Raw genomic sequence first — 26,246 nt, forward strand, 5'->3', positions numbered from 1 at the left:
TGCAATCCGGGCGGAAATGCAAAAGATAAGACTGGCCAGAGGTGGAACGTATTTTTCTTTGTCTGTGGCTTGTTTTTCCTCGATTTCAGTCACTTAGCTAAACCTTAGTCTCGACGACGTGTTTAGCATTAGCCACACTACGGAGTCAAACATCAGTTTTTCGAGTCTTACCACTCGTTGAAGTTTTGCGACCTACTTTAGCCTAGCCTAGCCTAGCTGACCAACTGCTAACAAAGCTGCAAGGCACGTTGTCAAGATTTCAGAAATCAAGTAAGGAAAATGTCATTGAGAACGACACCGGCTGCAGTTAAGTTCCAGGAGGAACTTTGTGGGGTAAAAGAGGAGCCCCCTCGTCAGCAACCCTCGACGGTGTGCAAAATAATGCACGCAAAGGTTGTTCTTCACAGACTAGAAGGTTGGTTCACGTTCGATGATACGTACTGTATATCATACATGACGGAAGACCGATCCCGGTGATGAGAATTCATTTTTCATGTCAAAAGTAGTGCTGTCAAGGCATTCGAATTTTTAATCGCATTTTACATAGTTAACTGGTGGTTAACTTATTGGGGTGTGCGTGTGTGTATCTATAGACCCTACTCACCTACGTCACAAAATGGGCGTGTCGCTGTTTCCGGCCGCCATACTGTACCTCTTTTTCAGACCTATTCTCATTGTTTTCAATTAGTCGAGCAAGTTATAGAGCAATTCATGGAAGCCCCGGTGTTATCTGACGCTGTAAACTCATTGGATCCGTTGCATAAAAGGCGTTACGTGGAAAAGCTTCAGTTTATCCATTCGCCAGATCCGTATTTGATGCCTAAATCGATGTTTTTCGACCCGCTGGCTTCGCCTGACATCTGATATCCTGATATTTACAACTATCTTGTCCACACAAAATCAGCCTATTCTCACGAAAGTTTGAAAAACTTTAAGAGCTTGGAGCCTTATAAATGCTACGTTGCTGGTTGGGTGAAACACGTCCTCGTACACGAAAATTCGGCAGGAATCTTGTGCTCGGAAGTAGAGCAGGGCGGTAAACCGAAAATTTACCGTCACCGAAATTCTTAACGATGACCGACGTAATTTTGACCATGTCGGTAAATTCGGTAAATTAATAAAACAAGAAAATATAGTATTTTCATCCCGCTTTGATTCTGTGTTGTCCGTCTATGTTCATTCCCCTTTAAGAAACCGTCAATGGGCTTACGTAGGGAGTCACGTGATCATCAAGGAGCCAATCAAACAAAAGCCCAGTAAGCTAACGCTAGCAGCTAACGCTACAAGCAAAACGTGATGGAGTGTGGCTTAAGGGAGGTTCACCAAACGTGATGGAGTGTGGCTTAAGGGAGGTTCACCAAACTTTTAACCGACATTTAGTAGACTCTTGGTGGCATCCAGACGGGCTTTCACCCGCTGTCCTCCCTGCTGTTCTCACAATTTCCGGAGATGGTGCTTTCAGTGCTTTCTACTGGTAACCAGGCTAACGCTAGCTAGCGGCTAACGCTACAAATGAACGTGATGTAGTCGGATAGCGGCTCTAACTTGTCGAAACGGCTGAACTTAATGAGTGGATTGGGCACGGACTGCATCTAGCAATTACTATGTGGCATTATTTTGTATCTGTCTGTGTGTGATTCCTCTGATAGCTTTTGTGATGGTAAAGCATTCAGCTTAAAGTACAATCCAACGGCGAAACTTATAATGACCGAGAAATGGCCCCAGCTATTTTTCTGTATGTGCTTATTTCTGTGTCATTATTGCTATCATAAAATCTTAAGCGTTTCATTTGAAGAAGATCAATATAGCTTTAATGTGTGTGTGTGTCTCTCTCTGTTTGTTTGGGGTTTCATTTGTGCGTGCATTTATTAAAAAATGCACTGGGGGGGGACCCTGAAACCATAATGTAAACACTTGTATTTAATAATTATGTCACAGCAGCCATTAACAAGTTGTCTTTTTGAAGTGTACTGTTCAAGCTGCAAGTCATTTGTGTTACAATGACATGTTTGCACAGGCATATTGATTTTGATAATGTACATTGTTCAAGTCATACACGCTGTTATAAATGTTCATACTTGAATTCTTATTGCTTACATTACATTTTTATAAACTTAATGTTTAGACTGCATGTACAATTGTTAAATACAGTATATGAAATTGAATGCTGGTAAATAAATCAACAAGAAACAGTTAATCTGTATTTCATGCATTGATTCAGATTTTCAAATTATATAACAGTACGCTTGGGCAAATTTATCGTCATTTATCGTTATCGAGATAAATCTGCTCAATTTATCGTGATACATGTTTAAGGCCATATCGCCCAGCCCTACTCGGAAGGTGAGTTACGAAATTTTCAATTCAAAATCTTTTGTTCTTGGTAACATCCACTGTCAAGTCTAATGTATTTCATGTCATTTGTCAATGGAGCTAGGGCTTTTAATGTTTATATGGTTTAGCGATAGCACTCACTACATACATACGTGTATGTTGTCGGCGATTAGCCTAGCAATGATCTTAATTGTGGTTGTCAGCCCAAAACCCTCTAAATATATATTAAATGCATCTTACCAGATATAAAATGACTACTACATAATCTGTGGTAGTCGTTTGGAGCCCAGTTTTCTCGTCGAATTGCAGCAGTCAATCGCGGCCTCCTCTTCGGGTCTCTCGGAATACGGTAAAAATTCAAGTCTCTCCGTCTATCTTCTCTGTTTTTGGTAACCGACCGCCACACACGACTTCACCATTTTGAGTATTAATGTTGACGAGCAGTAAAACGTGCAATAATAGGAGGAATTTAAGAAGCGCTAATGCATTTCTATGACGAGTATCCGGACATCATGGCGCGGGGGCGTGGCTGTGACGTCACGTGAGTAGGGTCTATAGACCCTACCCACCTACGTCATAAAACCACGTGCTCGCTGTATGGTTCCGCCCACTTGTATGGACCCTACCCACGTGACGTCACAACTCCGTCCTCCTGACTGGTGGCGCCCAATTGTCAATCAACACATTGTGTTTACCTGTTACGTCTACGTACATTCCTCCTATTTACGGCGTGTTTTTCTGCTCGTTAACATTAATAATCAAAATGGTGAAGGTAGGCCTGTCGCGATAACAAATTTTAGTGTGCGATAATTATTCTCATAAATTATTGCGATATGCGATATTATTGCGCCCCCCCCAATTTTTTTTAACCAATTTACAATAACAAACTGCGAATACAGTATATATTAATAGATCAAGTACACCCATTTAAACACGATAAATATTTACTCTCAAATTCAAATATACTTTTTAAGAAATCACAACTAAAAACAATAGAACCTGCCTCTTAAGTAAAAAACAACAAAATTGATACCGCACAGAAACACAGAATAAAAAAAATGTGTTTAAAAAAAAAAAAAAATTGCACTTAATAACTTAAGCATTTAGGAAAATGAAAACATTTCCCGTCATAGCTTCTGCAATGGTGTTCCATAGGGATGCAACGATACAGTTAAGTCATGGTTCGGTACTAATTTTGATACGGGGGACACGATTTTCGATCCGATTCAATACATTTAATGCTCTGTAAAAAAAAAAAAAATAACAATTGTATTTTTTGTTCCTTTTTTTTTTTTTTTTTTTGCTAACGAGCAAAAATTAAATTGCCATCATATAAACATGCATTTTAGTGCATAATATTTACGTGCTTGCTTCTTACTGATATGAAAAAAAATTGTATAAAAGTGCTGAGAACAATCTTTACTGTTTGTAAAGTGAGGCAGGGCACACCGTTGATTGCTACAGCTCTCTTAGCAGCCAGGTTTACTACATGAGCAAGACATCCTATTTATGGTCCGAATCCATCTGTGTCATGTACTGAATTAACAATATTTGCAACATTATCTATAGTCACTGGTATGGATTGATTTGGCCTTCTTAATCTCATGTGACAAATGACAGTTTAGAATTCCTCGATGTAATATATGGACTACATGTCCCATAATCACTCTAGGCTCACGTAGCCAATGGCATGGGACGTAGCACATCTAGTTTGCCATTTCATGATATCTAGTGTGTGCGCGCAACCGCGCATTAAAAAAGTTAGCAAGCGCCGCTGGAGTCACGTCTGCTCATTACTGCACCAGCATATGACGGCTTTCATAAACAGGACGAGTTTGAAGCACAGCGATTTTAATTTCATTCAGCTGTTTGTTGTCAAAGTGAGGTTATTCGTAGCAGCCAAGTTGGTAACAATGTTTTGGAGGACTTCGTTGTAAATATCCAGCGTTGTGCCGAAAAATAGCCGCCCCGCGTGAAATGTCACTCCTGACGGGAGCGCCCACACGCCAACAACACCGGTGCGCCATAGATTGTCCACAGTCACTCCGGAGCACTGACGCGGCCGGTATACGTTGAACAATAGGATATAATGGGAACGATTGGCTCTGGCGCTAGTTTTTGCCGGACCTGGAACGAAGATGCGTTTTGCGCAGTTGGTAACGAACTTTTAACAGCACGTCTGCCGCACGCGCGCACACGCGTGCACGCGAGGCGATAAATCGCAGCGGAAAAATTACCGCCTTCATTTTTATATATCGCGCGATAAATGGAATTATTGCATATTGCGACAGGCTTAGGTGAAGGCGTGTGTGGCTGTCTGTTGCAATAACAGAGAAGATAGACGGAGAGACTTGAAGTTCTACCGGATTCCGAGAGACCCGGAGAGGAGAGCGAGATGGGCTGCTGCAATTCGACGAGAAAACTGGGCTCCAAACGATTACCACAGATTATGTAGTAGTCATTTTATATCTTGTAAGATGCATTTAATATTTATTTAGAGGGTTTTGGGCTGACAACCACAATTAAGATCATTGCTAGGCAAATCGCCGACAACATACACATATGTATGTAGTGAGAGTGCTATCGCTAAACCATATAAACATTAAAAGCCCCAGCTCCATTGACAAATCATATGAAATACATAAGACTTGACAGTGGATGTTAGCAAGTACAAAAGATTTTGAATTGAAAATTTGGTAACTCACCTTCCCGAGCACAAGATTCCTGCCGAATTTTCGTGTACGAGGACCTGTTTCACCCAACCAGCAACGTAGCATTTATAAGCCTCCAAGCTCTTAAAGTTTTTCAAACTTTCGTGAGAATAGGCTGATTTTGTGTGGACAAGATAGTTGTAAATATCAGGGTCAGGCAAAGACGGCGAAGACAGCGGGTCGAAAAATATCGATTTAGGCATCAAATATGAATCTGGCGACTGTATAGAATGAAGCTTTTTCACATAACCCCTTTCATGCAACACATCCAGTGAGTTTACGGCATCCGAAAGCACCGGGTCTTCCATGAAATGCATTATAAATTGCTCGATCAATTGAGACCATTGCTAATACAGACACAAAATGGCGGACAATGGGGCGGAACAATACAGCGATCACGTGATTTTGTGTCGTCGGTGGGTAGGGTCTAAACTCTTCATGTTAATGCATGACCGCTTCGTAAATTCCTCCTATTATGGCGTGTTTTCTGCTCGTTAACATCAATAATCAAAATGGTGATGACGTCTGGTCGTCGTCGTGCAGGAATAAGATTGCGTCCACTGACAGGTTTCAGTGACGTTCTCCGCTGATCTATTGTGTGGCCCGCAGCGCTGAAAACTGAGGTCATCACTTTACATTATTATGAATATCTCAAAAACCGTAGCAGTTCAAACAAAACTTTTTGCAGCACAATCCAGCACTAACGACGAAGAAAGAAATGGCATCATCGCCGCTCCATTCCGCCGCAGATGGGGGGCTGCGCGTGACGTCATCACTAGACATTTTTATGAATATCTCGAAAACCGTAGCAGTTCAAACAAAACTTTTTGCAGCACAATCCAGCACTAACGACAAAGAAAAAAATGACATCATTGCCGTTCCATTCCGCCGCAGATGGGGGGCTGCGCGTGATGTCATCACTAGACATTTTTATGAATATCTCGAAAACTGTAGCAGTTCAAACAAAACTTTTTGCAGCACAATCCAGCACTAACGAGGCAGAATCAAATGACACCACTGGGGTTCCATTCCGCCGCAGATGGGGGGCTGGGTGAACTCTGGATGACCTAAAAAAACAATGTTTAATAACTGCAAAACGATGATGTCACAAACGAAACTTTTTGCAGCACAAACCAGCACTAACGACGAAGAAAAAAATGGCATTATCGCCGTTCCATTCCGCCGCAGATGGGGGGCTGCGCGTGACGTCATCACTAGACATTTTTATGAATATCTCGAAAACCGTAGCAGTTCAAACAAAACTTTTTGCAGCACAATCCAGCACTAACGAGGCAGAATCAAATGACACCACCGGGGTTCCATTCCGCCACAGATGGGGGGCTGGGTGAACTCTGGATGACCTAAAAAACAATGTTTAATAACTGCAAAACGATGATGGCACAAACGAAACTTTTTGCAGCACAAACCAGCACAATCATAGCACAAACGATTGACATAATTTTTATATAAATTTGCGTCTGACGGGGGGCCAACTTCACGGAGGTCATTATCCATGATGCAGGTATGCTAATTTTACTAATGCACATCGATGAGGGTCTGCTACTTTTATTCGTGCACAAAGCACAAAATTAAAATACGGGTTAGAGTGCAAACTAGTTTCTTCCTCGACCCATATATTGCACGTGTCTTACGCTTTTATTTTATGCTCTAGCGCTCCTGGCGGTCGTTAGAAAAATGGATAAATTGGCCGCATCATGGGATACGCCGAAGGACTCAAAATGAGGGGAAAAAAGTAGCGGCTTGTAATCCGGAAATTACGGTATTTCAGTATCAAGTTAACAGTTCAAAACAGTCAATAAAATACTAAAGTCCCCATTCTGTATCAGCAGCTTTAAACACATTCAATTAATTTAATGTTGTGAATCAGCCGTTTAAGTGGTAAAATTGCTCCCGTTATTTCATAATTTCCATTCTGTCTTCTTTGGACATGTGAAAGTTTAAAAATGTTTTAAAGATAGATTCAAGTAAAGAGTTTGTCGATTTAGGAGTATTTTAGATTAAAAAGTGAATTAGCTTTGCTTGGAAGATTTGCCACACCAGAGCCTTCCTGAGAAGTCTACTGATTTAAGATGGCGGCTCTTTACTAACGCCGTAGAGTATGTCATTTCGCATCTAGTTCTATATAATGTGATATTGACCGTAGCATTACGTGGACGTAGTTTGTTGCAACTGGGCATTTTTTGTAGCGGCTGTCGGCGGTTTATGTGAATGTTTACTCTTGGTCCTTCTTCATTGCATTCCGAAGACCGCGCTGTTTTTTAGTTCCGCTTTACGAAGCATTCATTTAAAAAACAGGAATATGGATGTTTGTGAATCGTTCTCAAATCTGTAGCGACCGAATAGCAAATAATCTAAAGAATCTGAAATTTGAGACACCTTATTATGCGGGTAGATTAGTGTCTTTTTTTTATTCAATTGACAACAAAAAAAGTTGCTTCAATCAAAATAGGTCTATTTTCGTTTGGCGAACTCATCGTTTTAACCGTGAAGGAGTTTGTCAGAAAAAAAAGCAATCTTAATTCTTGCGCATGGGTGAGCAAATGAAAAAAATACGTAAAACTTTTTTTTTTTTTTTTTTTTTTTTTTTTATTGAAGTGATTTTTCTTTAGAAAATATTTTTTTCTTTGTTTGAAGCAACTTTTTTTTTTATTATAAAGACACAAATGTCCTTCCCAAAATGTGGCCGAAAATCAAAATAACATTCCCTTAACCAAAAAAAGTTGTTTCAATCAAAAAAAAAAAAAAAAGAATAAATCAATCTAGAGCCGTCTTAAATGAGTATTTTTCTCGCGATTAGTCTGCGGACTTTAACGATGAGTCGACTAGTCCAATAATTTTTTTTACTTTTAATTAAATTTTTGTTGACGATTATTATTTCACAAAAACTAGTGATGCACGATAATACATTTTTCAACCGATATCGATTACAGATAATTTCCTCCTCATTCCAACCGATAACCAATAATGTCAAGCCGATAATTCTATTAAAAGATTTATGTAAAATTGTAAAGTATACACAAAAGAAAATATTACTGTACAAAAATATAATTTATTGCTCTTTTTTTCAACACAAAATATGAACAAGTCGTCAATTCAAACATCTAAATAATGACATATTGTCTGACATTGTGTAATGGTAAACCTTTGGCAACAATTACTTACAGAGTAAATACCTAAGTTGCACAAAAATGCCTTTAAAAGTAAGCCATTCCTAACATATACAACATTAATACACTGCAAAACCACCTCCTTAAAACTAGTCAGTTTTAAGTATAAATCTATTGGCAATAAGTGAAATTATCTGCCATCGCTTCAAGTGTATTTCTCTCAGATTTCTTGGAAGAAAAATAGTTAGCTGAAAATAATCTTAACAGCCTTGTTTTAAGCAATACATTATTACACTTAATCTTAAAAAAAAAAAAAAAAAAAAAAAAAAACTTGGAAGGAAAGATTTTGAATAATATTTGTGGCTACAGAATATTGATTTAAGAATTTGATTATCTACTGTGACTGTAACTGAGCAGAGAAATAACTTAAATCATTTGAAAAGTCAATGCTAATGTTATATGCTTTGTTGCACACTGTGAAAATGATTAACTCAAAAGAGCGAGATGTCATGTACCCAATCTGCAGCGCTTTGTTTACATTTGCGGCACATTTGCTTTACAGCAGCTAAACTATGAAGTCACAGGAGTGCCAAAATTAAAAATAAATAAATGAATGAATGAATAAATAAATATAAAGAGAAATAAATATATAAATAAATAAATGAATAGGTAAATAAATGAATGAATAAATAAATATAAAGAGAAATAAATATATAAATAAATAAAAATATAACTGTATACTTTGTCATTGACATTTACTTTTGGTCATTAACAACCACAAACAGAAAAAACAATGACAGTATTTTTCATTGACTTTTACTTTCTGTCATTGAACACCACAAACGGAAAAAAACAATGACAATTTTAATCATGACGACATTGGAGGAAGTGGCGTAGTGCAGTCACACAAAACAGCCGCGGTCGCGCTTGGGTAGCCGTATGGCGCATGTGCGGAAAGTTAAACCAGGAATAATCAGTTATCGACTACTATTCCTGGTTGGAAAGCCCCTCCCAACGTAGTTTGATTGACAGGCCTTTTCTCTGCGCATTTGCCATTTACATTCCCGAAGAGGAAAGGCGATCGACAAATGACAATGACAATGTGAAAGCCAAACAGAAAAGGCAAAGGCAAAAAATACATTTGTCATTGTTTTTTCTGTTTGTGGTGTTCAATGACAGAAAGTAAAAGTCAATGAAAAATATTGTCATTGTTTTTTCCGTTTGTGGTTGTTAATGACCAAAAGTAAATGTCAATAACAAAGTATACCGTTATATTTTTATTTATTTATATATTTATTTCTCTTTATATTTATTTATTCGTTCATTAATTTACCTATTCATTTATATATTTATTTCTCTTTTTATTTATTTATTCATTTATTTATTTTAATTTTGGCACTCCTGTGACTCCATACTAAACTGCTACACGGCAGTACTATTTGGATGGAGTTGGAGCTCGCATCCGCGTGCGTGTTGTTTTGTGCCTGAGTTTTGTTAAGCCGAAAATAAAGGCAGCGTTACAAAGTCATCTGACCGCTCGTCATTTTACATACTGAATGCATTATTGACTGGCTGACTTCGTTTTCTCCATGTTTAAATTATCTAACCACTTGCCGTCAGATAAGCTTGCTCCCTGGACATCACTTTTTCATTAAGAAGGGTGGTCGTATAAACTGAATTATTTTTTTATCTAGGGCTTTGGTTCTCGGGTCAATGAGGTGAAAAAAAAAAAAAGTGTCTCGTCTCGGCGGCGGCAGCTACGTTCGTACCGGATAATCCGCCCGTCCCGGCCGATTCGCCGCGGCGTATTCGGGTCCTGGCTCTGCTCGCGCGCCGTGGGGGAACGCTCGAGAAACCGGGGTGTTCGCCGGAGGTCACGAGGCCGGGGAACCGGGCTCGGCCCGCCTCGCCAGCGGCGGCCTGCCGGACCGGCCAGAAAGGCGGGCTCCGTCGGAAGACGGCTACTTGCCGACTATCGGTCTCCAGTCGTGCCGGTGTTTAGCATTAGATGCGAATTTACCACCCGCCATAGGCTGCATTCCCAAACAGCCCGACTCTGTATCGGCACAAGCCCCGTAGTTTGACTTAGTTAGTTTTTACAATAGCTTTAGCATTCCCGCTAGCAGCAGCCTCGTATTCGTTCCATCAAATCTTTGTGATGCAGTTTTAAATGGCTGCTGGGTTAGTGGTTTTGAATGAGGACGCTTTCTTTCTGCCTCGTCGAACTTCTACGGTACATGTTTCGCAGATGGCGAGAGCTTCGTTTTTTTAGTAACAGCCGCCATAATATTCAACTACTTCTTGTTGTGTAACTCCGCCTCCTCAACCCCTCCTCCCTCAGGGGCTTCAGAGAGGGGAGGGGTTGAGGAGGCGGCGTGCTGTATTCTTCGGTTGCGCACATTTGGAGGCTAAATCAAGTATATAATTATCGGATTGCATTATCGGTTTTTTTATTATCTGGATTATATATGTGACGTCATGATTGCCATTATCGGCCGATAATTATCGGTGACCGATATTATCGTATATCTTTAACAAAAACATTTTGGAACACCAATTTTCTTTCCCAAAAGTACAAAAAGCACATTAATCACAAACAATGAGGTCAAATGCTGATGCCATTAACTAGTGCAGAAGAACGGAATGTAAACTTTTTGTGGTATGTCTATATTGTCTGCATTAAGGCACGCACCAGCAGAGTAGAAAAATAAATGTCACGTATCAAAGGAGTAAAGTACGTAAAAAACGGAATAAATTCAAAATAAATACATTCAAAAAGGACTACGACGTAAAAGTCGTACCATTGCTTCGAGGAAAAAAAAAAAGTCGCATTATTACTTGACATAAATGTACCTTCGCTGGTAGCTATGACCAGGCATTAGTATCAATTCCTGTATTGATTGTAATTTGATGTAAATGAGGCAAAATAATGATTTCCTTATTTGTAAAACTGATTCTACAACACAACATCCTTTCAATATTGTTGATTTTAACGGAGACTGCTTATTCAGCTACAGTAGCCCGACGTTATAATACTTTTATTCTCGTACTATTAATTCAAAATTCTCTGAGCAATACTATTACTTTGAAAATAAATGCCCCTTCCGTTAAAATTAACAATATTGAAGGCATCAAGTGTTTTAGAATTGGCTTTACAAATGATTAAAGACAATATTTTTGCAGGGTTTCCCCTACATAAAAATGATTTGTGGCACACCGCCACACCAAATTAAAAGCTGACAGGCATTGTAAATGACAATTTTTTAAAGATAATTGTAATTTGAATAATTTAAAATGACGTCTAAAAGAATATATATAGCTCAATATTTACGCAGTATTTGCCATAAGTCGTCTAAAATAGCACGTAAAATGTAAATTGTTCCTTTACATGCCTTATTTTGGAAATCACATCGGTTCTCCTGTTGTTAACCTACACCTAACTACGTCTGCGCGCCGTTGGAAATGGGGGGGGAAAGTCCGAAGAAAGGTATTTCAACTTAATGAATGTAATTCTGGTTTAAGCCTGTGAAAACGACCTTAATATGGACATCGACGTATGGTTTAGGTTCTTCAAATGGCCCAAATCGTCGCGTCCTAGCCTAGCAATTTTTTGGTGCTGATGGCACTCGTTGTAATTTCAGATGAGTATATATGAGAGAATATTTGTTCAATGTTTATTTATTTATTTCAATATTCATTCTTGCACTCTCGTTCCTCTTGTACTGCATGAACTCATGTTTTCTGTCATTAGCTCATCAAACTCTGTAAACTAGGCGAGGTTTGAGGTGATCAAGCTAGTTCTCCTTCCTTCCCAACATGGCTGGCCCAATCGCATTAAGTAATATACTAAACCGCTGTGTTTTGTAAGCCAAGTGCTCAGGGTCCAAATGTTCTGTGTTAACGTGTTCTGCTAAGTAATACGTATGCCTGTCATTAAATCCCGAAAGAGCTCATGCAGAACCTCAGCCATCGCTACCATGCATGCCTTACATAAATATTGAAATTATTAAATAAATATTGAAATCCAAACATTTTCATGACACATTTTATAATTAAACTGTAATTAAACTTTCCGGATTTTGGTGTAATTTTATGAATATAAACTTGGGACAAGTTCGTAAAAACAACCATGACATTATCAACACGTAATTGTAAGGATAATTTGCGTTTTTTTAGTTTTTTTGCACTCCGTTAATGGTCCCTTCGCAAACCCGGAAGTGTGACGTAGGCAACAGAAGACTACCCACAGCTATCATAGCAGCAACAACGATGTCAGTGATATTTCCACCAAAGGTAACCATTCAGGATCGCTATTTCGTGACGCTACCGATGGCCAAGGCTCCCAGGAAAGATGAACTACAATTAATCCCTACATGTTTGAACCTGAGGCGTCAGATGACGGCGATTTACTTGACACAGCAGATGGCGTCATGACGCCAATTGACAGCTCGACACTTCACGAACGGGAGAGTGAGTGGTAAGTCCAGCATCGAGATTTTTTTATTAGAATGCGATTACATGGTTGTATATTTTTCCATGCTCTACACATAGCTAAAACTGGATATTAGGTAATGGGACAGCTCCTACCAATCTAAATATGATAAAGCTAGCTTAAATGTGGCTAAATGAATGCTCTACACATAGCTAAAACTGGATATTAGGTAATGGGACAGCTCCTACCGATCTAAATATGATAAAGCTAGCCCAAATGTGGCTAAATGAATGCTCTACACATAGCTAAAACTGGATATTAGGTAATGGGACAGCTCCTACCGATCTAAATATGATAAAGCTAGCCCAAATGTGGCTAATTGAATGCTGTACACATAGCTAAAACTGGATATTAGGTATTGGGACAGCTCCTACCGATCTAAATATGATAAAGCTAGCCCAAATATGGCTGAATGCTCTACACATAGCTAAAACTGGATTTTAGGTAATGGGACAGCTCCTACCGATCTAAATATGATAAAGCTAGCCCAAATGTGGCTAAATGAATGATATGTTATTGATATTTCAAAATAAATGACAAAACCATTTTATTTTCCAGGTGTTGCTGTAAACCGTCAAGTAATTACCCTTCCAAGAGTATGCCTGTGTCATCAAGAGATCCCAGACGTGAGAGCCAAACTTGCGGAGGCTGAAGCACTGACTGCATGAATTTCATTAAAAAAATAAAACCATGAATTGTTAACAACATTGACACATTTTGTTGACTGTTTAATGTATTCTATTGGTATATAATATATTGTAATTATATTACATTCTGAAAAAATATTCAATAGGCCGCAATAATAAATGATACCAGGTTTATGTTGAATCAGCATTAGCTTTCGTTGTCAGATTGTGACACAACATGTTATACCAAGCACACAACGGCACACATCAAAGAGCATAATTTTAGTAAGCAACACAAAGTTAGGATTGCAACAGACTAGCGCAACATTGAAAAATGATAATGGCAGTGGGAAATATGTATTTACTCATTTCTGTAGCATGAAGTGTTCTCTATACAAAGATAATGCATTATCATTAAAATATGAAGGTAACTTGATTTTTCTTTTAAAAAATGTGTACTGTATATATGACTAGTTTATGATTTCATGTCATCAAAATTTGCTACATTTATTTCTCCTAAATCATCGTCATCTGATGTCGCAGACGGAAGAAATTCAGCATCTGGCAGGCCTCATAGGATCTCTTCAGTCGTCATCGCTGGACACCGCATCACTGGGTCGTCATATGACTCGACCCACTCTCTCTTGATTTTGGGAAACTGGGTGGCAACTGACTTGCAACGCTTTTTTCATCGTGTTGAGGGTTTCCGCCGCTTAATTTTTTATGTTTGGCTTCCTGGAGAAGAAAAAAAAAATCACAGCAGCATGAAAATATTGGATGAATCCTAATTTTAATTTAATAATAATTTCTTGGTGATCAAATAATAATGCCCCAGTCATAGCAGCATCTATTTGATGCTATTGTTCCCTCTTCAAATAGGCAGACCTTGATGTTGAAATATAAAAAACGAGCCAAGGACCTATTTGGTGCTGGGGACATTTGAATTTACATAACACCTATTGATATAGTAATAAAATCACATGAGTAGACGACATGTCAGCCAACCTATCTACTTATGACAGGCCAACAGCAAAAAAAAAAAAAAAAAATGTCGCACTTCAACAAACAGGCAGTAGGAGTCCCCCTCGTTTATAAAAAAAAAAAAAAAGCCATTAATGTTCTACTTACGTCTTTGGAAAACCAAGGTTGCATTGTTGTAGGTTTTCAAAGCTGTCGTGGCTGAAATGATGAAAACAATGAGCCGATTGGGGACCTGTATGCATGCTAACAAAAACGGTCCAAACCTTTGCAGGAGAAGTTTTTTTTTGGACCACTCCTAGAGTCTCGAGTCTTCCTGTGAGTAATTCATATCGCTACACATCGAGATGGCATGACGAATCCCGCGAGTAATATATGGCGAGGATAGCGTGGTGCTATATTTCCGTGTTCAGAGTGGTGGCGAGGCTTCCTGGAAGTTACGTCACGAGGTAGGGGTCGGCAGGACGGCGCGTCCCTCGTTGCTATGGTGTTGCTATGGCCATAACTCAAAAACTACGCGGTCAATTATTATTATTATTATTTTATGTGACTTTTTGAGAGAGCGAATGACGCATTTAATACAATTTAACTGAGTAAAACACTTAAGAGCGAAATCTGAAAAGCTCTTCAGTTCCCCTTTAACTTTGCACTTCTGGTCCTCCATACAAAGCCGTCGAGTCGCACGTGACAGGAAGAAAAGACCACCACCTCTGTGTTTACAATGAAATATATATATATTTTTTTTCTTCACAAATAGTTGCCACGTGTTTTGTCTTATAATTTGAAGGTCTTAAAAAGCATTCAATCTGATTTTTAAAATAGTACAAGAACCCTAAACAGTTAGTTTTTTTTTTTCACAAATTGTTGCCACATGTTTTAGTCTTATATTTTGCAGGTCTTAACAATTCAATTTAACTTTTAAAATAGTGCAAGAACCCTGCAACAGATTTATTCATTGATTAGTTGTTGCACCGCTCAATGGTTTAGAGGTAAGGACCCTGTTCAGATTTATTTTCACACTCTTTGAAATAGAAACGGTGTCGGATCTGACATTTTTTAAAGTTTTAGGCATTCATTTTAGAACGTAAAAGCCATTCATTTGTTGCCCTGCGCACATACACAATATATGACTTGGCCTCTATTATGCTTTTATTCCTTTTTCATGTATTTTATGAGACTGTTTTTGTTGATGTCATCCTGATTTGAATGTGATGTTAAGTCGGGGTGTCGCAAACGATTATTTTTCTCCCGATTAGTCTGCAGACTCTTTTAACGATTAGTCGACTATAATAATTTTTTAATTAACTTTTTTTAAAATTTACTAATCTTGAAATTATTTTTTGTTGATGATTATTAAATCACAAAAACATGTTGGAACACTTAAATCCTTGATTGAAGTACAAATAAACACATAAAAAACAATCACACATCACAAAAAACAATGAAGTCAAATGCTGATGGCATTAACTAGTGCAAAAGGATGGAATAGAAACCGTTTCAGAACACTGTGACTTCACTTTTCCTACAGGATTCAAAACAATTATTTGTCTTTTTCTGTATTGTCTATATTGTTCCCAGCAATAGAGTGAGCATAAGCAGAGTAGATAAATGTCACGTTCCACTGGAGTGAAGTACGTGAAAAAAAAAAAATGATGTGGAATGATACGGTGCTACGTATTGGGGCCAAATAATTTTCCCAAAAAAGAATGGCATTAAAGGGAAAAAAAAAGTCGCATTACCACATAGGGCTAATGTTGCTTTGAGCCGCTACGCACTTAATATACATGTACCTTCCCTCAGATTTACGACAAAGCATTAGTATAAATTCTATTGATTATAATTTAACGTGGATGAAGCAAAATAATAAGGATTTCCTTATTTGTAAAACCGATTCCAAAACACTGGATGCTTCCAACATTGTTGATTTTACCAGAGGCGGCAACGTCTTACGTAAAGTACTAAGCTGCTTATTCAGCTCATGAGCCCGACATTAACTCCTAATACTCTGTTGTACGAGCCACATACAGTGGGGAGAACAAGTATTTGATACACTGCCAATGGGTTTTCCCATTGGCAGTGTATCAAATACTTGTTCTCCCCACTGTAAAGGCAACATTATTAAAAAAATGTCTCCTGTCATCTTCCAAAATTATACCAAGGTGACGGCGATTCAGGTGTTTATTTACGGCCGATGTGCTGCCGTGGTTGGTTGTACAGTGTCCCCTCATTGATTCGTTGAAATAAGTCCATGCTTTGGTCACTCTGGTGCGCTTTTTTTGGCTTTGTGCCGCTTTCCCAGCTTGAATCCCGAGCGTCGGCCATTCTCAACTTTCCACGCATATATTTTTTAACCCTTTATTAACCGTCGACAGGATGGTGTGCTCGTCAGCACGTTTACGTCATCCATGATGTCGACTATGACAACCAGTCGCTCTAATGTCATGCCCATTGAAGTAATTTGAATTGGATTGGATGACAACAAAACATGAATTAAAAAAAAAAATTGGCAAGGAGGAATTTTCTTAAGCAGAAAACAACTTTGGGGACACAAGTTTGCAAATGAAATAAGATTTTGCCCATGTGCTTGTGGTCTTGCAGATCTATATGTCAGCCAAGCCCATCGTCCTGAGGACCAAGAGTCTGCACGCATCAAGGAGGAGGAAGAGTCCGGACCCATCCAAGGTCATTCTAAGGGTTGCTTTTTTTTTTTCTTCTTCTTCAGATGAGGCAGAAATTCAATTTGGTACCATCTCATAAGTGTGGAAATGTTTTTCAGTCTAATGTACTGGTAGTGGCTTTACTTGCTTAGTCTTGGTGCAATGTACTCATGAATCGACGTAAGGTTTGCGCCATGGCATCGACTTGACTACAGGTAGTCCTGGGGTAATGACGTACCTGACTTTACAATGCTGAAGTCTTGTCCGCCATTCTGTCTTCAGTTGTGTTTGTAAATGGTACCTAGTTCTTGCCATGCCTATTTTTGCTTAAGGTTATCATACTGTCGCAATCTCATACAGGCACATGCCTATTCTTGTTTAACAATGGATTTTTTTCATTTCGGGAGCCCTAGCTCTTAATATGGATGCGGAGTGCCCCATTCATGACAGAAAATAAATATAAATAAATATGACAAAGTTTTAAAAATGCAGAATCTAAAGATAGTCATGGGTTGAAGTCGGGGGTCGGGAACCTTTTTGGCCGAGTGAGCCAAAACCCCCAACGTATTTTAAAAAGAGAGGTGTTTCTTTCATGAACTCATATGAATGCATAATACGGGAGGGAGAGCGTGGTCACACTCTGCTTTTATAAGTAGTCGCAGAGTTGAGAAAAAAATAAATCTTGAGAAAATGAAAAAGTTTACTCTTTACTTAGAATGTTACAATCAATGGGCACTCAACATTTGGTAGATGGTGCCTCTCGGAGCGGCCGTTTAGTAAGTCTCGCTCTCTCCTGTAAGTGGCCTGGAAGGCCTTTTCTTCTGTTTATTTTCCCTTGGCAAACCAGCTTGTTACATGACAGCGAACTAGTCGATTTAACCGTGAAGGAGTGCGAGTAGATGAAAATAATACTCGCTCAGGCTCTAATTTTAGTCGCCAAATGCCCCCATTCGGGGCAGTCTGGAGCCCTGGATTGAAATTTTTTTTTTTTTTTTTGATTGAAGTGATTTTGTGTTTTGTTTGAAGCAACTTATTTTTTGATTGAATTAGTATTACTTCAATCAAAAAGTTGTTTGAATCCCCCCCAAAATTCACTTCAATCTAGGGCAGTCCCAAACGATTATTTTTCTCCCGATTAGTATGCAGACTTAAACGATTAGTCGACTAGTCTAATAAATGTTTGTTTTTATTTTTTTTAACTTATCAATTTTTTGTTGCAAATTATTAATTCACAAAACATTTTGGAACACTTAAATTCTTAAAGTACAAATAAACACATAAATGACAAACAATGAGGTCAAATGCTGCTGGCATTACAAGTGCAGGAGAACGGAATGCAAACAGATTCAGAACACTGCCTTCCCTTTTACTCTCTCATTTTGTGGTATGTTTATATTGTTGTCAGCATTAGAGAGAGCACCAGCAGAGCAGATAGATAATTGTCACGTATCCGCGGAGTTAAGTACGTGAAAAAATACCTAATAAATATAAATAAATACCTAATAAAAAACACTTTTAGCTTGTCGTCGAGCTCATTCCAAGTTAGGGCCAAATAAAGGAGAGAAAAAAAGGACTACGAGATGTAAGTTGTACGATTGCGACGAGAAAAAAAGCCCTATTATTACGAAGGGTAACGTAGAAGTAATTAGTTTCACATTTTACGTACATCTACTGTAGCTGAGAGCTACGTCATTATAGAGCAGGGCGATAAATCGAAAATTTACCGGCACCGAAATTCTTCACAATGACCTACGTAATTTTGACCATGACGGTAAATTTGGTAATTTAATATAACAAGAAAATATAGTCTTTTCATCCCGCTTTGACTCTGTGTTGTTCGGGAATGTCCATTCCCCTTTAAGAAAGCAGAAAGTGTGCTTACGTATGGAGTCACGTGGTTATCAGGAAGCCAAACAAACAAGAGCGGCGAACGCTACAAGCAAACGTGATGGAGTGTGGCTTAAGGTAGGTTCGCCAAACATTCACCCGACTTTAAATAGACTCTTGGCGGCATCCAGACAGGCTTTCACCCGCTCTCCTCCCTTGTTCTCACGATTTCCAAAGAGGATGCTTTCAATGCTTTCTAGTAGTAGCCAAGCCACAGGCTAACGCTAGTGGCTAACGCTACAAATAAACTTGATGGAGTCGGATAGCGGCTCTAACCTTGGCAAAACAGCTGAACTTAATGAGTGGATTGGGCACGGACTGCATCTAGCAATTAGTATATCACGTTATTGTGTATCTCTGTCTATGTGTGATTTCTGATGGCTGTTGTGATAGTAAAGCATTCAGCATAAAGTACAATCCAACAGTGAAAATTTTGACTGTTTAATGGCCCCAGCTATTTTTCTGTATGTGCTTAATTCTGTGTCATTAGATCAATGCAGCTTTAATGTGTGTGTGTCTGTGTGGGGGTTCATGTGTGCTTGCATGTATTAAAAAATGCACTGGGGAAAAAAAAAACTGAAACCTTGAAGTAAACACTTGTGTTAAGTAAATATATCACAGCAGCCATTAACAATAAGTTGTCTTTTCGAAGTGTACTGTTCAAGGTGTAAGTCATTTGTATTACAATGACATGTTTGCACAGGCATATTGATTTTGACAATGTACATTGTTCAAGCCATACAAGCTGTTATAAATGTTCATACTTGAATTGTTATTGTTTACAATAAATTTTTGTATACTTAATGTTTAAACTTCATGTACGATTGTTAAACATATTAAATTGAAAGCTGATAAATAAATCAACAAGAAACTGTTAATCTGTATTTCATGCATTGATTCAGATTTTCAAATTATATAACTTTCCGCTTGGGCGAATTTATTGTCGTTTATCGTTATCGAGGTAAATCTGCTCAATTTACCGCGATACGTGCTTAAGGCCATATCGCCCAGCCCTACGTCATTAGCATGGCTAATTAAATATTTCAAATAGATCTTTGTTATGGTTCTTCTCTCTTGCTCTCTGAGCCAGTCTAACCTCATGGCCTAGTAGCTGGATAGATGGTCCATAAAATATATCATTTGTCTTCTTATGTCTTGCAGGTTTCAGCAAATATCTTGGTCCTGACGCTCAACAGCTAAAGAGAGAAGTACAACTTCCAATCAAAAAGGAGGAGGTAGAGCTGCCATACATTAAAGACGAGGACAATATCACCTGGTCGACTGGTGAGCCCTTGAAGAGTAAAGATGGTCCGAGTGAGGCTGGCAGAGGGGCGGAGCCTCCAAGCGGCAGCAGCTCAACAGAAGGATCGCAAGCACACATTTTCATCGCACCATCAGGTGGAAATGGCCCAACGTCACACTCACCTTACAAAGACGATGGTCATAAGAAACCTCACCATGGGAAAACCTTTACTAATAACTATACTTGTCGTATGCATATGAGGAGCCACACTGGCGAAAAACATTTTTCCTGCTCAGTTTGTGGTCGAGGTTTCGCTAAAAAGCATAACTTACAAACACACATAAGAACGCACATCGGAGAAAACCATATTTCCTGCTCAATTTGTGGCCAGAAATTCAGTCACAAGAACAACTTAAAAATACACGCAAGAACCCACACTGGCGAAAAACCTTTTTCCTGCTCAGATTGTGGTCGAGGATTCCGTCATCAGAGTTCCTTGAAAGTACACACAAGAACTCACACTGGCGAAAAACCTTTTACCTGCTCAGTTTGTGGTCAAGGATTCAGTCGTAAGGGTGCCTTAAAAGAACACGCAAGAATTCACACTGGCGAAAAACCTTTTTCCTGCTCATTTTGTGGTCAAAGATTCCGTCATCGGTGTGCCTTAAAAGTACACACAAGAACTCACACTGGCGAAAAACCTTTTTCCTGCTCATTTTGTGGTCAAGGATTCAGTCATCAGAGTGTCTTAAAAGTGCACACAAGAACCCACACTGGCGAAAACCCCTTTTCCTGCTTAGTTTGTGGTCAAGGATTCACCCAAAGTCACCACTTAAAAGTACACATAAGAACACACACTGGTGAAAAACCTTTTTCCTGCTCAGTTTGTGGTAAAACATTCATTAAGAAGAACAACTTAAATCGACACACAGGAACCCACACGAGTAAAAAACCTTTTTCCTGCTCAGTTTGTGGACGAGGATTCGCTCAAATTGAGCACTTACAAACACACACAAGAACCCACACTGGCGAAAAACCTTTTTCCTGCTCAGTTTGTGGACGAGGATTCACTCAAATTCAAAACTTAAAAGCACACATAAGAACCCACACTGGCGAAAAACCTTTCTCCTGTTCAGTTTGTGGTAAAAAATTCGCTCACAAGTATCAGATTAAGAAACACGTGTGTATTGGTGTGAGAAGCAGTGGCCAATGACTGTTTTGCCTGTCATCCATGCTGCCTTCATCACATTGTGCACGCAGGCCAATTGTAGTATGTAGTGTTTCCTTAAATACTGTTGAGGATTGGCAGTATTGGTGCCTTACATGTGCTTTGTACAATCCTTGTATGATGTGGATCGACAGTATTGCCAAAAGTATTGGCTCACCTGATTTAATGCTCAAGTTGAGTGGCATTATTTATACAATACTCTTCCTCTTTCAAACTACACTTTTCACAGCTAATATTTGAAAAAGTAGACCCCCAAATTACAAAAATTCTAAATCCTTTATCAATAATTACAGAAATATGGAAAATTATGATTGGCTCATAAATAAGTTTTTTGGGGGAGGTGTGATTACATATAATTTAAAAAGTTATGATTACTACTCTTGACTGACAGTGACATGACAGAGTATTGGGACCAAATTAAGGGAGGGATAAAAATGACTACGAGATTGTAGTTGTACTCTTACTAAAAGAAAAAAAGTTGTATTATTACTTAGGGGTAATGCAGCTGAATAACGGCCTATACACTTACAGTAACGTACCTTAGCAGGGAGCTCCGACAAAGCATCAGTAAAATCCTTCCATTGATTATAATTTGATTTAGATGAGCTAAAAGTTAACGGATTTCCTTATTTTGGAAACTGATTCTTAAACACAGCTTCATGAGATGCTTTCATTATCGTTGATTTTGGTGGAGGCGGCAAAGCGCTACAGAAAGTACATGGCTGCTTCTTCAGCTACATTACCCCTACGTAATAGTGTTGTATCGGTCGCGAACGATTCGTTCTTTTTGAACGAATTGTTTGGGTGAACGAGACCGAACTAATCACCATCTGCACTGATTCGTTCTATGAGGTTGGTGCTTGTTCGCTGCGTGGGAGGGCGTTGAGCAAGCGGCAGCGTCTTCTGACATCGCACACGACCAATCGGACGCCAACCTCATCTCGGGCAGGGGAGGGAGCGGAAAAAGAATCAGGGCGTCTGTCACTCACTTCCACGTGTAGCCAATAAGCAGCCAGCGTGCAGGCAGGAGGGCAAGACTGAGTTATGTCACTTCCCGTTCAGTGACTCGGTCCTCCGGAGGCTCCGGTTCCTGACCTAGCTTGCTGCTAACTTGACTTTGCAGTAATGCGGTAAAAGAGTCAAAAAATGAAAGGAAATGACTTTGTCACATATTTGTTAATGTGGAGCCTATCAAATGCTGCTCAAACAGACAAAAACACCACACAAACCTAGCGAGCATGGTTTAGTGTACTACTTTTCTCAACAGACTCGGGACTACATACTATCCAATTTACAGTAGTTTAAAACACTTTCGCGGGTAGCTACGAGGCAAGCAAAAGCTGAGCTGCGGTCGCGTGATGGCAGTGCGGGGGGAGAAAACTGTCATTGTATGGAGGCTTCACGGCAGCGATATTTACCTCGTGCACAGAAAAAAATATTTAGTATGATCCCCATAATACTGATTATGAAACTGTATATACATGTCAATTTTTTCCGACTGTTTTATTTTCTTTCGTGTCAGAGTGTGTCGGGTGTTAGTTGGTTTGACAAATTATGTCCATCCGTCTATCATGTGCTACTCAAGCGCCCAAAAACAACGCACGCGGACACGGGAGATGTCACAATATGTCTACATTTTTCTTAACAGACTAATGAGAGTAGAAAGGCAACTTCGTAAAGAGCAAACAATTATTTCTCGTCAGCATTTGACGATCTGAGATGAGGGGACGACAGGGGAGCTGACCGGATTATTTTATCTGTTAATACCAGTGCAAAAATTCAATACGATCATCTTAATACTGACTTGCAATTAAACTGTCAAATATCAAAGTGTAGTATTGTTTTTATTTCAGAGCAGCAACATTTGACAACTAGCTATTTACACTTTAGTTTTAACAATAGTGACCAAAAATAATAGTGATGAGCATAAAAACTAAACTACAACAGAGCGAGAGGTAAATATGATGTGTTGGTCGTTCCATATTTAGAAATTAAACTTTCGATTTATTTTTATTTTCGTGACAGCAAGCATGCCGCGTTGGCTGGTAGCAGCAGCATTGTATATGTGATCAAGATCATGCTAAAGAAAGTCCATGCGCCCCCGACCCCAAAACCCCACTCCCCCTACAAAAGGAAAATGTTTAACCGTGTCCTAAATCGAAATGCAAGCACGAGCCATGACTTTGATCCCATTGAACTAGGACAGACGACGCGGAAGTTCTCCCTCGCTTTTGCAGCAGCGGGAGGGAGACGAGGCTGTTTGTGAAAGCAGAATGATATCGCCTGTCACTCATTTCTGAAACTACGACGAGTGGTCAATGTATGCAAGAGAGGGAGGGACCAAGTAATGTCACTTCCCGTTCAGTTATACTGCGAAGCGGTCTTTGGTGATTCGTTCGGCAACGTCACTTCCCGTTCACTAACCGAACGATTCATTTGGGCGGGGAGGGATATGAAGAGGGCGAACGATTCGTTGAACGATTTGTTTGAACGAATCTTTTTACTGAACGAACCGGAATGGATTCGTTTACTCAAGTGAACGACAGATCCCGTCACTGCTACGTAACAGGAGGACTTTTTTTCCCTCATAGTAACAGAACGACAATAATCTCTGAGTCCTCTTTTCTTTATTTTGGACTAATACTTTGTCGAACAAATCGGACAATGATGATTAAAATTGTTTGAGCTTTTAATCATTCCGGCCCCCATCAATGAAAATCTTCACTCTGCTTTGAATTTTAAAGTGCTTGTACTTCACTGTGCTTGTTAATTTTATTCATTATAAAGAACTCAGTCTTAGCCTCCTCTTCCCTTTGTTCAGAGCAAGCCTAATTATAATAACTCAAAACTAGGGTTGTAACTAAAACCGATACTTTGTTTCCAAGTTGATTTTAAGATTCAGAAAATGTGACGGTACAGCCTTTTCTGCAATACCCGAAGTATCGCCGGTACCGACGCGGCAGATCTAGCCGCTTCGTTTGTGTGGCATACGAGGCTGCAGAAGTTGCCCGACAAGCGGTCAATTACACCGCTCAAATGGGGGTTGTAAATGAGCGGTTATATGGCAACCCACGCTGTGCTAAAGAACGAGAAAAACAGTCAATGTACGGAACATGGCAGTGACGTGTATTTACGTTTCTTTTTGTATTTTACTTTTTTTTTTTAACACCTAAGCCTATCTTTTTTCCAAATATGCATACCTTTGATGTTGCCTTTATATTTCAAAGGAAAAAAATCTAAATTACCAGATTGGGTCACTTTTTTAGGACACCATAACCTTCATGTCCAAACTGTTGTTTTCTTCAACCAATTATAATCAACATTTTGGACCCAAAAAGACAAAAATCTAAACATTTTTGTCAAAATTTGTAGTATTGATGTCCCATTGACAACCAAATATGATCGACGAAACGTTTTTAAGCATGATATTTATTCAACTTGTTAGGATAAACATTCAACAGAAAAAAATGAGACTGAATAGTTTTATATTCGATAATTCAACAAAAAAAGCAGGTATTGTCAAAGGTAAGAGTGCAAAATAGTGGCTATATATATATAAAAATATCTATCATACGCAGTATGTAATACATTATATACGTGTTTAAATATAAACTACAATATAAAATTTGTTAGATACTTTGCCATTTAATGTGCAAAACAGGCGATAAAATGAAAACTATATTCATTTTTTAGTCTTTGATTCTTCAGAAGCCCTGCCAGTGGCAGTTCTTCTCTGGGTGGAGACAAAGGCCCACATTGCATATCTCACACATCCAGGCAGTTCTCCTCTGCAGAGTTGGGGCCCCATGCTGGCCCTGCGATTTCGGTCTATGACCACACTGGAATCTCCAGCTCCAGCATCTCCACAGCCCTCTCCAAGAAATTGTCAGGTAGAAGACGAGGACTTATTTCATAGCACATACATAGTATATCTGTTTCTCATCACAACACAAACTGTTGCAAAGTAGTAGCAGGGGTGAAAGTGGCTAGGAATTTCTTGCCGGAACTTTTTTTTTTTTTTTTTTAAGGGGAGATGGGGTTCAAACCTCGGAAAACCACTTAAATGCAGATAAAACTGCTTTTGCCACAGTTATTCCTATAACACAAACACATTTTCATTCAGAATTGTATTTTTTTTCCAATGATTTACAAAAATAAAAGTTAACAGAACAAGCAGTAACCCTAACCCCAAATCTCCTAATTTCTCCCCACACATTTCCTAAATACAAAACCTCTATTTTAACTACTTAAGAACATTAGATATTTAATAAAATAGCTTACCGTACGTAGCATGTCACCTTGCTCATTAATATTCATGACATTAGCAACTGTTGCTAGGAGGGGGTCAAACATGCATTTGTCCCTCATGCTAGATGTTGCATGTCGTTTTTGTTGTTGTACAATGTTTTACGATAGTATTGTTTCCTACATACCCTTATGATATTGGTCAGTTTATTTTTATATTTTTTTCTGCCTTTGTAGTTCTGTGTTTTATGAATTCTCTATACAGTGTATTTTTCTTCTTAAAAGTGTTTTGTAATCGCTTCGTGAACCATGGTAAAGCTTTGTACTTTTGTTTTCTGCTGTACCGTTGTATTGGACAGTTTTTATCATATAATAATGTGAATATATTAAAAAATGTTTCTTATACATGTCACTTCCATTACATACGTTTTCCTAATTTTGTGCCAGTAAATCTATTTTGAATGAGTCCAGAGTTTCCTCTGTCCTCACTCGCCTGTACTCGACATTGTGCTCTGGCAAATTTCTTAGCTGGGTGCTGTAATAAACTGTAAAAACTGGTAGGTGATCACAAATATTTTTAATCAACAGTCCGCTTACTGGATTACTTTCATTGTCATTGGTGAATATATTATCTATTAAAGTAGCACTGTGGGATGTGATTTGACTCGGTCTGGTAATTTTTGGATACAAACTCATACTGTACATGGCATTGATAAA

The 26,246-nt window shown here is 38.9% G+C and overlaps 1 protein-coding gene and 1 long non-coding RNA gene across 2 annotated transcripts; one reads left to right on the forward strand and one right to left on the reverse strand.

The window, feature by feature from the left end:
* Positions 1–14: 14 nt before the first annotated feature.
* Positions 15–26,246, forward strand: LOC130928551 (gastrula zinc finger protein XlCGF57.1-like). Its single transcript, XM_057855247.1, has 3 exons — positions 15–415; positions 16,868–16,951; positions 19,975–26,246. Exons 1-3 carry the CDS (start codon positions 280–282, stop codon positions 21,267–21,269), a joined length of 1,515 nt encoding a protein of 504 aa, XP_057711230.1. The 5' UTR covers positions 15–279; the 3' UTR covers positions 21,270–26,246.
* On the reverse strand, positions 13,998–14,636 carry LOC130928573 (uncharacterized). Its single transcript, XR_009066716.1, has 3 exons — positions 14,536–14,636; positions 14,420–14,470; positions 13,998–14,026 (listed from the first exon to the last, which is right to left on the reverse strand). It is a non-coding gene; the product is annotated as an uncharacterized LOC130928573 (long non-coding RNA).

The sequence above is a fragment of the Corythoichthys intestinalis genome, chromosome 13 (genome assembly GCF_030265065.1).
Source record: "Corythoichthys intestinalis isolate RoL2023-P3 chromosome 13, ASM3026506v1, whole genome shotgun sequence".
In the NCBI taxonomy this organism is placed as follows: Eukaryota; Metazoa; Chordata; class Actinopteri; order Syngnathiformes; family Syngnathidae; genus Corythoichthys; species Corythoichthys intestinalis.